Below are 15,147 nucleotides of genomic sequence, written 5' to 3'. Positions count from 1 at the left end.
GGAAAGATCACCAAGCACTAGCTTAAGTTTTCATTTATCTTTAGTCTATATCTGTAGTATGCACTGAATGTTACTGAGGTTGTTTTGAAAGCCATAGCTAGAACACTGGAACTGAAAAATATGTGCATGAGGCTTCCATTGGAATCCCTATTGCAGACACCATGACACAGTCTCAAAAATGAAAGAAAACAAAAACAACCCAAAATTGTAAACAAAAAGCTCTTTAGGCCTTAAAGTTGAAGGTGTTTGCAACCCCAGGGCACACATACTACGACAGATGAAGTACATGATCTGAATCAGCTGGTGTGATGGTTCACACCCCTCCCAGCAGTTGAGGGGCAGCTAGGCCGCTCTCTGAACCTGAGGCCAGCCTGGTCTATGTGGACTTTACCAAGTTCAGATCTCTTTCTCGGACCCTTTGAAATCCCCATTTTAGCCTCTATGCTTCAGTGTGCTATGAGTTTTTTCTTAGAGACCCTCAGTTTAGGACTGGGGCTTCCTAGTGCAACCCACTCCTTTTTAAAATTGTCCTCCAGATCTGCCATGGATTATTATTTCACTGCCTGCTCCTAAAGCAAGTCATCTTCCCCGTAAGGATTTCACTGCTCATCTCAGTGAGATTTCAGTTGTGTAACTATGTGTTTATCACAAGCAGCTTGAGACTACTCTGGTGAGGCTCTGGTGGTAAGGTATTACTAAGGACAAACAGGCAAACTGAAAGAACAGCTAAACTATTCAGTTGACATTCCTGGAAATTTGATGTGTTGGCAGTTTTCTTTAACACCCCCCCACCCCCCCACACCACCACCACCACCACCACCACCACCACCACCTATAGGAAAAACTGGTTTTTCTAGTTTTCTTCAGACCTGCTGCTTGAGGCAAATATCCATTTGACTCACAGTGTTAAATTGAATAGCTGGGCAGAGGTAATTTTAAGATTAATTGACATAAAAGAAAGGACTATTAGTTGACTGTGTTGGCCATTGAAAAGACCAGGCACATTCTGAAGCAGCATCTGAGTGTGAAACTACAGCTTGTATGTCTGTTGCTTAGGTTGACAGAACAATAGGCAGTTAGTTGATTTATTTATAAACTGACCTGAATGTAATGAAAAACTGTATTTTTTATGGACTCAATTTTCCTCCTAATTTATCACCTTTTCTCTTTCTAGGAAAAGCTGTTACTAGAACCAATGTTCGAAGTTCCTAATTCTGACATTGTATGTGTGGAAGTTGACAAAGAAGTAGTAGAAGGCAAAAAGGAACCAGGATACATTCGGTAATGCATGTTCTCAGGCCAGAATAGTGCCAAAGTTAAGGTCCCTGTGCTTGAGTTTATTGGTCTGTCATTGAAATTCTTCCTTGTAAGGGAAGTAATAATTTCATGAATTTTCTATAAGATAAATTTAATATAGTTTTATAAAGTAATTTTGTGAGTCATTTTGAAAACTGATCTTCAAAACAGTCTCTATTTTCACCAATAAGCAGTATATGAAAGAGCGTACGCCTGTCGTATGTACTGCCTTGCTCAGAAGCTGCCTCCCTCTGGCTCCTCCCGGCTCCCTTTGCCCCACCCGGCTTAGCTCCAGGATGGTGGCAACCAGCCCACTCTGAGCTTCCTTTTCTACCTGCCTTCTCCTGGAGGGGCCGAGTTACTAGCCCACTCCAGAGACTCCTAAATCTCAGATTGATCACACACTAAAAGTGATATGGTCTAGGAAGAGGGAAAAATTAGTTTCTCAGAGAAAGGAATGATTCCTATGTTGGCTTCAGCTCAGGAACCTTAAACAAAGAAACTCAGGGGAGCCTCAGCTTGTGGATGTTGGAATCCCCTGCTGTGAACTGGAGGAAGGCAGAGAAAGGATAAAGGATAGATTGAATGAAGAAATGCTTTAGGAAAGATTTAAAGAACTCTCACAGAATTATTCAGATTCTTTGAACATGGGATCCACGGGAATTCTGTGTTCACTATTTCTGGCATGGCAGATTAGAAGCCTGAGAACAGACTTATACAGTAAGCCGAGGTTTTTAAGGTAGAAGGGAGATTGAAAAAAGAAAGTTTTTTGTTTTTCAATTGGACAGAAAAGGAGAGGTTAAGGGAAGGATCTGTCGTTAAGATCTTGTTCTCCAATTGGTTCTTAGCTTGTCAATAAAGAGAAAGTGGGCAATTGCTGGGCAGAAGGTACAGATGGGACTTCTGGGTCCCAGGAGAAAAAGACTCAGGGAAAGAGAGGAGCTTTTCTGCCATGCTTTAGAATGAAAAGAAAGCAGCAGTCATGTAAGGTCTCCGGGCAGCTAGGCCTGCAGCCTCTGCTGGGGGGGGGGGGTGGACCAGCTGATGCAAACCACTAAGTTTAGGACTAGGGAGAGGAGGAGATAATAAATTGATAAGGGCACGCATATCCAGGTAGGAGGTATCTGCACCCAGTATTTATTCCTAGATGCATGTTCTAAAAGTAATGGATCAGTGTGTGTATGTTTTATCCAAGGATTCAAGGGTCTTGAGAGTGGGCTGGTAATGTGACTCCTTCAGGAGCAAAGGTAGGTAGAAAAGAGGCTGGGTCAGTGCTGGTGGAGCTGATCCTAGAGCTAAGTTGGTAGGAAGAGAATGGGACCCGGAGGGTCTGGTAGTGCAGCCTCCGCTGCTGGCAAAGGCAGAGTGTGCTTTTAAAACTACACCCAACCTACACCCATTATGTGGGAAGGGAAATACCTGCAGAAGGTTCAGAAGTTCATGGTTTTCTTCAGCTACATGAGGTTGAGGCCAAACTGGACACTGTTTCAAAACAAAACCAAGGAGGAAGGGGCAAGCCTAACTATAGCCTGATCTACACAGTGAGTTCAAGACAGCCAGGGAAACACAAGAGAAACCCAAAAAGGTGTGGGTGTGGGTTGGAGAGAACAGGGAACAGATTACAGAGATTAAAATGAATTTTGATGCTGATTGTTTTATTTTTTTTAATATTTATTTATTTCATGTACATGAGTACACTGTAGCTGTCTTCAGACACACCAGAAGAGGGCATCAGATCCCATTATAGATGCTTGTGATCCACCATGTGGTTGCTGGGAATTGAACTCAGGACCTCTGGAAGAGCAGTCAGTGCCATCTCTAACCACTGAGCCATCTCTCCTGACTCCCCCTCTCCCCCAATGCTAATTTTCTAATTGATGGATAATTTTTTTAATGGCTTGCCTTTTTATTTTTTGGTTGGGGTGGGGGTGAGGGTGGGGCTCATGTAGGCCTTGAATAGCCCTGAACTCCTGAATGCTGGGATTATTGGTGTGCACGAGCACATTCAGCTCTTCTTAATGGCTTTCATAAAAACAAAACTTTGTTTACAAAGTTGTTTTCTTCAGTATCATACCAGCTGACACAATTGATATAGTTGTTGCTTCCTTTATTATAGGCATCAGCAAGCTTGCTCATATAAGTGCTTCAGAGCCACACTCTCTGTACAGCAACTGCTCAAACTACTCCCAACACAGAGGCAGCCATAGGCAACACGTCAGGGAATGAGCATTTCAGTATCCAGGGGAATCTTGTTTACAAAAGCAGACAGTGGGCTAGACTTGGCTCATGATTTGCACTTTGTTTCAGCAGTAGCTTCTTTAGGGAAATCACTGGACTCTTCTATAACTAAATCCCTTATTTCACCACTAAGCAATGCTAATATTAAAATATTTTTGGTTTTTGTTTTGGGGGCTTATTTAGCTATGAAGTCTAGTTTACTATTCTGAGACCAATGTTGTTGAAAAACAAACACGGCTTTTGATTACAGGGCTCCCTCGAAAGAGTCCTCTGAAGAAGAATATGACTCTGGAGTGGAGGAGGATGGATGGCCTCGCCAAGCGGATGCTGCCAACAGCTAAACCACCAGACTCCTACCTGCACATACGGCTCCCGGCTCCCTGTTCTTTAGCGTCATAACAGTTTCTGCAGTCTGGCATTAAAGGCATTGAATCGATCTTGGATATCATACATGGTCAAAAGCCTTTAAGATAAGAATCGGATCATGTATATTATTGTAACATCACATTGATTTATACTGAAGACAGTATATGGACTTTAATGACACAATGTTTAGAGATAAAAATGTACATTATTTTGGTTCTGTTTTTTAAAAATATGCTTTAACAAAATCCTTAGGAATTCTTTTAAGCAATGCAGATGTTGCAATAACGACTTTACAATAATGTTACTCTAAAAATGAGAAAATAAAATCTTTAAAGTTGAGTATTGGGATCCCATTGTTCAGTATTACCTTTTTTTACCCAGATTCCTTGGAAATATTAGAATTTTCATTTTAAAAATTGGATCATTGCCGGGTGGTGGTGGCGCACGCCTGTAATCCCAGCACTCTGGGAGGCAAAGGCAGGCAGATTTCTGAGTTCCGAGGCCAGCCTGGTCTACAGAGTGAGTTCCAGGACAGCCAGGGCTACACAGAAAAACCCTGTCTCGAAAAAACCAAATCCAAAAAACAAAAAACAAAACAAAAACAAAAAATGGATTAGGTAGTTTTTAGACAAGTAAGAATACTTTGAAAACCCACACCTTGAGTCATGTTTATCTGTATTTCTGGTCTTTTCTGCTAGTGAAGACTCATTCCCAGCTGGTGCCATAGCAACAGACACGTTCCCTTGGTGACCTGTCTGACTGACTTGCATCTCTGAACCACTTTTACCACCATCAGTGAGCAGATGGGATTAATAGTCTGATTTAAAGATTTAGAAGACCATAGGCAACTAATCGTACATAGCTTGCTATCAGCCATGTGCTACACTAAATAAAATATCTTAATAGTATGCACTTTTTCTAAAGTCCTGAATTTGTTTTTTTATCTGCTGGATATCTGTCAAGTTTTTAACTCTACAAAACCATTAGTGTCCTCATTGGCATATATATATATACATATATATATATATACATATATATATATATATTATACTGCAGAACTAAGACTTAGGGATGAGGGAGACTGGAATGAGACTTGTATCTGCATTTGTAAGTGAGTTTATCAGTATCTGTAAAAATTTTCTTCCTTTTGTTACTTTTGGAGTATTTTCACACCCTTTTCCCTCGAGTATATACATTACACTTTTGTTCTATGATTTTATCATCCTTTCCAATTATACTTTCAATTATTAATTCTATTTTAGAAGTAAAAATGGCAGTTTCTAAATATAGTAAAACAATATTGAACTAGTAGACAAACACATACAATTACGATTTACCCTGGAACTTGGGTTTGGCACCTGGATAAAACAGACTGAATTTAATTTGTGGTGGTGTGTTCATGCCACAGTGGTGCAGCACTCTGTTGGCAGTGCCAAGGGGAGCCAGATTGGTCCTTTCTTTAGACAGAGATTCACTATACATCGCTCCAGCCTGTCCTGGAACTCACTATATATGCTGGGCTGAGCGTGAACTCCCAGAGATCCACCTCCCTCTGACTCCTGAGTTATAATGTTTGTTAAACGTTAATGAAAAAATACCTAAATGTCCTGTTTGGAGCCTGAACTGAGGACATAGACTCAAGGATCTTGTAGCCTTGCAGGGAGCAGTTATAAACTTGAGTGGGTAAGATAAGCACAGGGTATGGTAGCCCAGATGAGTTTGGAACAATTAGGAATTAACCAAAAAGGATTGGGTACAAAATCAAAATCTCCAAAGTAAAATAAAACTAGGGGCCCTTGGGAGTTCAGGAGTAGTGGTAATTTTGTCTTCCGCTTGTTGCCCTGCTCCTGTCCTTTGTCACTTTTATTCAGTAGTAGTTTCCCCCCCCCCCCCCCCCCAGTCTTCAGTACCAGACATGGCAAAAAGTGACTACAGCCAACTGTGATTAAAACATTTGTTCAGCTGGTGTGCTTATGGTGCACACCTTTAATCCCAGAACTCGAGAAGCAGAGGCAGGCAGATTTCTGAGTTCAAGGCGAGCCTGGTCTACAGAGTGAGCTCCAGGACAGCCAGAGCTACACAGAGAAACCCTGTCTGTGAAAACAAAAACAAAAACAAAAAAAACAAAAAAACACTTGTTCACAATAAACACCCCCATTACTACAGACCCCACAGTCCTCATTGTGTGTACTTTTGTTCCTTTAAAAAAATAAATGCTGGGGCTGGAGAGGTGGTTCAGTGGTTAAGAGCACTGACTGCTCTTCCAGAGGTCCTGAGTTCAATTTCCAGCAGCCACATGGTGGCTCACAACCCTCTGTAATTGGGTCTGGTGCCCTCTTCTGGTGTGTCTGAAGAGAGCAATGGTGGTGTACTCATATGCATAAAATAAAAAAGCCACAACCAAGACCAGGTGGGATGAACAAGAGTTAAGATCCTGGAGGGGAAGAGTCCAGGAGGTCAAGGAGGAGGAACAAAGGGAGAAGTGAACACTACAAATGATGAGTAAGGAGACACAATCCCAACGCACAACTGAAGGCGGTCACGAGGTGCGATGACAGTGGAAGGCATAGAGAGTTGAATTCATTGGTGCAGACAGTCTGCAGACATGAAGAGCAGCCTATGGTGCATCCACACCGCTTTCTCTATTTGGCTATCGAGTGTGTTATAGAACATCTTAGTGTATATTGGAAAGGGTTGCCACAGTGGACTGTTAGAGGCAGTGCTAGGTTTCACTGTCTCACTAGGCAGGAGGTGACTCCTGCAAGGAATACCAGCCTAGCTTACTTGGTGTTGAGTATGTTTAGATTATAGTCAGTCCGGCAATGGTTTTCCTTGGCGCCAGACTGTGTGAAGGATTTCCTTTTGAAGTCTAGGCTGCCCACCATTACTTCATCCTTCACTCGCCATTTGCATGGACTTTAGTGTCTTCCATGCTGTATGAAGCTCGGCCTCTTTCTTTCTTAGAAAATGGAGAAGATAATTTTTTGTTTGTTTTTTTAAAGACAGGATTTCACTGTAGCTCTGGCTGTCCTGGAACTCACATTGTAGACCAGGCTGTCCTGAAACTCACAGATCTGCCTGCTTCCATCTTCTGAGTGCTGGGATCAAAGACAAATGCAGTGATGACCTGGCTACTTACTGTTTCATTGGGATACTTTTAGAGTAGGGATAGTTCTTGCTTTTGTGTTTCTTCATTCTGAAGAAATCATTGTACAATCCAGTCAAGACAACCCTGTCAGATCCATTTTCTAACATGCAAATATGTTAACTATGCAGCTGTTACAGTGTTCAAAGTTTGCTTCTGAGGCATTCGTGTACTTGATGTCTCCATAGGCCTGTAGCCAACATAGATCTATTCCTGTGGCTGAATTTTACCTCAGAAATATAGGATATGGTTTCAAATATTTGACTGTTTACTCATTGAAGTTCAGTTCATGGTCACTTCAACATACAAACCAAGCAGATGTTTACAATAGGCAGCCATTTGCAATCAGCTGACATCATGCTACTGTGAGACTTAGCAGTGACTGGGTTTATTTTTAGCTCTTGGTAATGAGGCAACTGCTGTTCTCACTTTACGGGGACCTTGATATTATAGACATTATATCATTCCTGTTATAGCAGGAACTAGGTCTGTTAGGGTTGAGAAAAATCAAAATGTCAAAAATGTTTTAATTATGTTAAGCAAGGTCTTTTGAAAAGAGATTGTAGGCAAGGCATTCCTAGAAACAATGTTTTTCTAGAGATAATCCAAAAAGAAAGCCAAAGTCTTCTGGAGTATGTACAAGGTGTAGCAAAGGTTGGCAGTGAACTAATGAATGCAGATTAACAAGGGACAGGAAACAGGAGCCTTTGCCTTCAGGAAAAGCCCTGGGGGGCAGATCAGGCCCTGATATCAATTTTGAACGAACCATTTCCTTTCGGCATCAGAAAAACTTATCCGCAAAGCAATTAAAAGATTTAAGTCCTGTTGTTAAAAGCAATACTGCTCTGAATGTAATCAAGATCAGAACAGCTTCAGTACATAAAACAAAAATTTAAGAGAGACCAGAAAACAAGTATTTTTGGAAAATTTCTATAATGGTCAGAAACCAAAGCAAAAACAAAAACAAAAAAAAAAAACAAATAAATGGCATTGAAACTGAAGATTTAGTAAGCACAGAAGCAGATGTAACTATAATCTCACCAGAATTTTGGCACCCATATTGGCCTCTTCAGGAGGTAAATATTCAGTTTGTAAAGAGAATTTTGTCTTGCTGGGGATTACAAATTCCTCTTGAAAAACACAAAAAGGAGATTATGTTAATTATCTAGGATATAAGATAGGGCTACAGAAAACCTGACTACAGAAAGTACAAATCAAGAAAGTTAAATTATTGCTGGGTGGTTGGTGGCACATGCCTTTAATCCCAGCACTTGGGAGGCAGAGGCAGGCGGATTTCTGAGTTCAAGGCCAGCCTGGTCTACAGAGTGAGTTCCAGGACAGCCAGGGCTAGACAGAGAAACCCTGTCTCGAAGAAAACCAAAAATAAAAAGAAAGTTCAATTATAAACTCTTAATGATTTTAAAAATTTGCTGGGAGATGTTAACTGGCTATGGACCAAAATTGGATTAACTTCTCAAGAGCTAAGTAATTTATTTCAAACCTTACAAGGAGATAAGGACTTAAATAATCCAAGAAAATTATTAACAGGGTGAGAGAGAACTGACTTTTGTAGAGCAGAAACTACAGGATGCACATGTAGATTGTTTGAATCCAAGGCTATATTGTATTTGGGTTTTTGCCCTCTGTTCATTCTCCCACAGGGGCTTTCATAAGATAATATCTTAGAGAATATTTTTAGCACACAAACAGAAAAAAATTTAAAGACCTATGTAGAAAAGGTTTCTTTTTTTTCTTTTTTATTTTTTTTCACATTTTTTTATTCAATATATTTTTTATTTACATTTCAAATGATTTCCCCTTTTCAGGCCCCCCACTCCCCGAAAGTCACATAAGCCCCCTTCCCTCCCCCTTAGAAAAGGTTTCTGAATTGATTCTGAAAGGAAAAATGAGACTGTTGTAAATGTATCTTATTCTCTGTATTTGTAGTAATTGTTGTCTCCAAAGCATACTGCTTCTTTCTACCTTCCTAGGCCTAGTCCTGGAAGCTTCTGGACTTCTATAAAATCTAATCTAGGCCTAGAATGATTTTCAGACTCTGAGATGTACTGCTGAATAAGCTCACTCTTTCTAGCTCTTTCTGAATTTTTAAAATTTATTTATTATTATATGTAAGTACACCGTAGCTGTCTTCAGACACACCAGAAGAGGGCATCATATCTCAATACAGATAGTTGTGAGTCACCATATGATTGCTGGGACTTGAACTTAGGACCTTCGGAGGAGCAAGCAATCAGTGCTCTTCACTGCTGAGCCATCTCTCCAACCCCCGAATTTTTGATGGCTAGTTCAACTTGACTGTTCTGGCTCAAGCTCCTTTCCATACTGATTCAGTCTGGCTTCTTTTTCTCTCTTTCCTGAATTCTCTGCTTGGCCTCATACTAACTTAGGCAATATGTTCTAATCTTCTATCTCCTTCTCATTATCTGTCACATTCTGGCCACTCAATTAAACATCACTTTCAAACTTGGGAGTTTCCTTCTACAAATTAACTTTACCTTCATTGTTTGGGATTAAAGGTTTCTACTAAGGGCATGTCTGTGTTCCAGCCAGAGAGGGATTAAAGGTATATGCTAAGGACTGAGCCACATCACAACTAGAAACAGGGGTTTTTAGTAAATAAAACAATCTTGGGTTCATAGTATGATCAAATATCCTGTAATACTTTGTCAATTAGCAGAAATAGACCTAGCAGAAATTGTGGTACCTTTTACTAATGCTGAACTTGCCTCATTATGGGTAGAAAATGAACATTGGCAACGAACTTGCAGTAATTTTTTTGGTGGTGAGAGATTAACAACATATAAATATTTACACAGTTTATAAAATGAACTAATTAGATTCTCCTTTGCATTGTAAAAAGACACCGATTTCTGGACCCCTACATTCTATATTGATGCAAATGAATCAGGAAAGACAGGTTATAAGTCAGAAAAAATAAGTGCCTGAAAGATGTTTGCCACTCTTTTGTTTTGGTTTTTTTTTTTGTTTGTTTGTTTTGTTTTTTTTTTTTTTGATTTGGTTTTTTCGAGACAGGGTTTCTCTGTATAGCCCTGGCTGTCCTGGAGCTCACTCTGTAGACCAGGCTGGCCTCAAACTCAGAAATCTGCCTGCCTCTGCCTCCCAGCGTGCTGGGATTACAGGCGTGCGCCACCACCGCCCGGCGCTGTTTGCCACTCTTATAGTATTATTAGATTTTCCTGAATCTCTTTGTAGTTACTGACTCTCTCTATGCAAAGAGTTGTTTTACATATTGAAACCACTGAATTTATCCCAGATGGTTCAGAATTAACTTTGATAGTTATTCAACTGCAACAAGTAATCAGAAATAGAAACCATCCACTGTCTATAACTGTGGAGAGCTTTTGGGGCCACCTTGTAGGTACTTGGCAGGAATTTGACATTGGGCCAGGACACAGAAGCAGGCTCAGGCAAGAATATTTACATTTGGACTAATGCAAAGAGCTCAGAGCTGGCTCTGAGCCGAGGAATGTGTGGCAGTCCTTTCGTCTTGGTCATCCTCATAAACCCCTAGAAACAGTGTTTATGGGCCTTTGTTTGTTCATTGACCGTTTGTGTTTATTGCCCAGAACTGACATTATTTGCAAGTACTTAAAGTGGTATAAAAGCAGACTGGGAAAAAATTATCCCACTTCAGTCTCAGAACAGGCTGGGGTAACGCTACCGTGTTGTCTATTTGTCTTTTTCTTTTTAATCCTCACTCCCTCCCTGGAGAACCAGTTGACTGAGTTGGCTTGATCATATAACACGTATCAGATCCCATGTGGGTTTACCAGACCCTCTAGCACAAGGTAATGGTGCAATTTATCAGCTTATTTTTTTTATTTTGTTTTATCCAGACAGGGTTTCTCTGTATAGCTCTGGTTGTCCTGGAACTCACTCTGTAGACCAAGCTGGCCTCGAACTCAGAAATCCACCTGCCTCTGCCTCCCAGGGTGCTGGGATTACAGGCGTGTGCCACCACTGCCTGGCTTTTTATCAGCTATTAATAATAAATGTGGTAGAAGCTCAGAATTTCATAAGAAATGCCATGGTAATAGCAAATATTTGAAGACAGATTCTTCTATCACTTGGCAACTAGTGATATAGCCAAGGAAGTTATAAGGAATTGTCCTACTTGTTCTTCATATAACCAAACTCCATTACTTGCAGGAAGTAACCCAAAAGGAACCCAAAGAAATGAAATTTGGCAAATGGATGTGTTTCATTTTGCAGAGTTTGGAAATAAAAGTATGTATACCATAGATACTCAGGATTTCAATGGGCAACTGTTTTTAAGTTCTGAAAGTGCTGATTCTGTAATTACGTATTAGAAGTAATAGCTATTATGGGGATACCTGTACAAATTAAGTCTGACAATGCTCCAGCATATGTCTCTAGTAAAATGAAAGTTTCTTGCATATTACAACATAAAGCATATTACAGGTGTTATGGCTTTATGCTATGCCCAGGGAGTGGCACTGTTAGGTGTGGCCATGTTGGAGTAGGTGTGACTTTGTTGGAGTAGGTGTGTCATTGTGAATGTGGGCTTTAAGACCCTCATCCTAGCTGCCTGGAAGCCAGTATTCTGTTAGCAGCTTTCAGATAAAGATGCAGAACTCTCAGCTCTTCCTGCACTATGCCTACCTGGATTCTGCCATGTTCCTGTCTTGGTGATAATAGACTGAACCTCTGAACCTGTAAGCCAGCCCCAATTAAATGTTGTCCTTAGGGCTGGAGAGATGGTTCAGCAGTTAAGAGCACTGACTGCTCTTCCAGAGATCCTACCACATAGTGGCTCACAACCATCTGTAATGGAGATCTGATGCCCTCTTCTGGTGTGTCTGAAGACAGTGACAGTGTTCTCGCATACATGAAATAAACAAATGAATCTTTAAAAAAAGAATCTATTTAAAAAAAATGTTGGGCTGGAGAGACGGCTCGGTGGTTAAGAGTACTGTCTGCTTTTCTAGAGGTCATGAGTTCAATTCCCAGCAACCACATGGTGGCTCACAACCATCTGTATGTTTAATGCCCTCTTCTGGGTATGTGTGAAGACGGTTCTCTCATATACATAAAACAAATAATTTTTTTAATAAAAAAATGTTGTCCTTATAAGAGTTGCCTTAGTCATAGTGTCTGTTCACAGCAGTAAAACCCTACAACAGGTATACCACACACTCCTACAGGACAAGCAATTATAGAAAGATCTAATCATACTTCAAAAGATATGTTTTATAAATAGAAAGGGGTAATAAAGACTCCCTAGATAGATTATATAGTGTTTTATTAACTTTAATTTTTCAATACTAATGAGAAAGGAACAACAGCTGCAGAGAGACATTAGAAAGTAAGAAAAAAACTGCTGAATTAAGTCAGGCTGTATACATTAAAGATGTGTTGACCTTAGAAAGGAAACCAGGTTATGTGTTACTTTGGGGAAGAGGATTTGTCTTGGTTTCCACAGGGGAAGACAAGCCGTGGACATCATCAAAATTGATAAGATTAGACTTAAATAGGAGATTTCTCCTGTATAATAGGAGGCAATTGTTCTCAGATAGCTTGGTCATTCACTCCAAACTTATAAAGACTAGCAAATGCCTTTCATCTGATCAAGCATAAAAGCATAAAAATGAAATTTTTTTTTTTTTGGTTTTTTGGATTTGGAATTTTTCGAGACGGGGTTTCTCTGTGTAGCCCTGGCTGTCCTGGAACTCACTCTGTAGACCAGGGTGGCCTCGAACTCAGAAATCCGCCTGCCTCTGCCTCCCAGATTGCTGGGATTACAGGTGTGCACCACCACCCGGCGAAAAATAATATTTTTGAATGATAATTTACCAAAGGCACACTTGCCTTGTAGGCATGAAATGATAACTGAGTTTTCTTAAACCATCCATCTTAATTCCATGTTAGAATATTAAACTACAGATTGCCCATGCCATCTTCAAATCAGCTTTTGCATTTTCTTCTTAAATAAAAAGGATATTTGTAGGCTTATGTTTTTAAAACCTAGTTTTAATAAGGGTTCTTAAATGCTTTAGCCTCTCTTCTAGCCCACCCCCACCAGAGGTAGTGGAAAGGAAAGGTTCACAGGACAAAGGAGAATGTGGACCTGTTTAGAAATAGTTCTTTGGAGCAAATCCAATCTGTGTCAGGATGTCAGATCAGGTCACATGAATCAGCAGTGGCAGCTGATCCACTGGCAAACACCATTTATGATCGGCAACAGAAGTTGATCCAGAAGAAACAACAAGACTCTGCCAATTGTCCCAACTCCACAGAAGAGGCAGGAAGCTGCAGGAACACCCCCAGAAGCTCTTTGGTGCTGTTTCTTTTTATATAGTCCAGACAGATGAATACCAGCCAAGAATGGCAAGGTAAGCCGATACCATGCAGTGCCATCCACTGTCTGTTGGGTTATAGTCACACCCTTTCCAAACATCACATTTCTCTCAAGCATCCGATCAGCAAACTCCACATGCCCTTTTTCCAGGCTGCTTCCAGAAAAACACCACATGTCTGTCCTCAGCAAAACATCCATGTGTCTGCTTTGGTAAAAACATCCTCTCATAAGACAGTTTCCAGAAAAACATTACATGACACAACTGGGTCTCCAAAGAAACCAGAAATTTCCATTTCAGATATTTTTGTTCTTTGGTATTAAAAACACACTTAAGAGATTTAAAACATTTCAAGTAAATTCAAAGAGTTACTACAGTTCAAATGTTGTTTTCTCAATCTCTAAGAGCTGGTGTGTTTTAGAGATGATAAAGTATTTGAGCAGGGCAATGGTAGATCATGCCTTTAATCACAACACAGCCAAGTGGATCTCTGTAAGTTGTTTTCTGAATTCTAGATTTACAGTGAACAAGGTGGCGGTGGTACAAGACTTTAATCCCACACTCCCCGGGGAAAAAATGATCAAACAAGTATAAATTCATATGGGATCCTGTCAGGAATAATACAAACCTGGATAAATAAGCAAATCTCCAGTTCCAATAGCCTGAAACTCTTTTGGTAAGTGGTGGCTAAGATTTCAGAAGGTGGATTAAGGGCTAAAAATAGGGTGGTTCTAAAGGGAAAATGCACTGCAGCTTTACAAGTTGTTGCAGGTGGGGGAATCAGGATAAAGGGCACACAGGCTCCTCTGTATTGTCTCTCACAGCTTAATATGAACCTTAAATTTATACCGAAGAAGTTTAACTCCTTTAACTAATAAGATGGAAGGATTTCCCTTTACAATTCTGGCTTATAGCCATTGGTTTTTCATTTTTCTTAAAACATGACACCCTGGAGCCAGACAGTAATGGCTCATGCCTTGAATCTCAGCACTGGGGAGGCAGAGGCAGGCAAATCTCTTTGAGTTTGAGGCCAGCCAGGTCTAGGGAACCAGTTCCAGAACAGCCAGAAAATCAAAACAAACAAATGATATGAAATCTGGATACTGTGACATCCATCTCTCCAAGACCACCTAGCCTCTCAGTGTTTCTGCGTTCTACACCCTGTGTCCCTTCAGACCCCCGGCAGACAAACTACTAGCACATGCTGCTTCCATCCTGTGTTCCTCTCAAAACTTTTTGTCTTTCAGATCTTAGCTGGAGCTTCAGGCATGTCTCTAGTCCCTCTAGAACGTTCAAAAATGTCACTGCTTCTGAATTCAAGACTGAATCGGAGAGGTCAAATCTCCATCTTAAAGAAAAGAAAAACGCCTGAGAACTTGACCTGCAGCAGAACTCAAACTGCACCAACACTACCAGACCTCATGTCTTGTCCTTGGCCAGTTACTCTCTAGCTACTTCTAGCAACAGTTAAGCAGAGATTAGTTTGATTGTTCCAGATGTACTTTCAAACTGTTTGTGATCAAATACAGTCTTGCTTCAGAACACCCACCTGTTGGTTTATAGTCATTCTATTAGATGCTTGCCAGACTGGACGCCCCCTCCCCTCGCTCTTATTTTCCTATAAAACTTGTTTGTCCTACTGAAGGTTCAGGGCTGCTCCGCCTTCCCTTCCTGCCCTGCTATGTTAGGGTTTGTTTGGAGGAGAGTCCAAGCCCGAGCTTGTAATAAAGAAACCCTAATGCT

General features: G+C 40.6%; 1 protein-coding gene and 1 long non-coding RNA gene across 3 annotated transcripts in view; both read left to right on the top strand.

Moving 5' to 3' along the window:
- Positions 1 to 4,239, top strand: part of Clpx (caseinolytic mitochondrial matrix peptidase chaperone subunit X) — a 39,765-nt gene extending 35,526 nt beyond the window's left edge. For both annotated transcript variants that reach the window (XM_052188014.1, XM_052188013.1), the window contains 2 exons: positions 1,175 to 1,281; positions 3,785 to 4,239. In XM_052188014.1, the coding sequence (XP_052043974.1) occupies positions 1,175 to 1,281; positions 3,785 to 3,875 (198 nt within the window). In that variant the 3' untranslated portion in view covers positions 3,876 to 4,239. The remainder of the gene's footprint in view (positions 1 to 1,174; positions 1,282 to 3,784) is intronic.
- Positions 4,240 to 13,229: 8,990 nt separating this feature from the next.
- Positions 13,230 to 15,134, top strand: LOC127688904 (uncharacterized). The gene is made up of 3 exons (XR_007978787.1): positions 13,230 to 13,440; positions 13,920 to 14,080; positions 14,652 to 15,134. It is a non-coding gene; the product is annotated as an uncharacterized LOC127688904 (long non-coding RNA).
- Positions 15,135 to 15,147: the final 13 nt, after the last annotated feature.

This window comes from Apodemus sylvaticus, chromosome 7 (assembly GCF_947179515.1).
Source record: "Apodemus sylvaticus chromosome 7, mApoSyl1.1, whole genome shotgun sequence".
Taxonomy (NCBI): domain Eukaryota; kingdom Metazoa; phylum Chordata; class Mammalia; order Rodentia; family Muridae; genus Apodemus; species Apodemus sylvaticus.
Note: the sequence above shows the minus strand (reverse complement) of the source record. Positions and strands in the feature narration are given on the sequence as shown.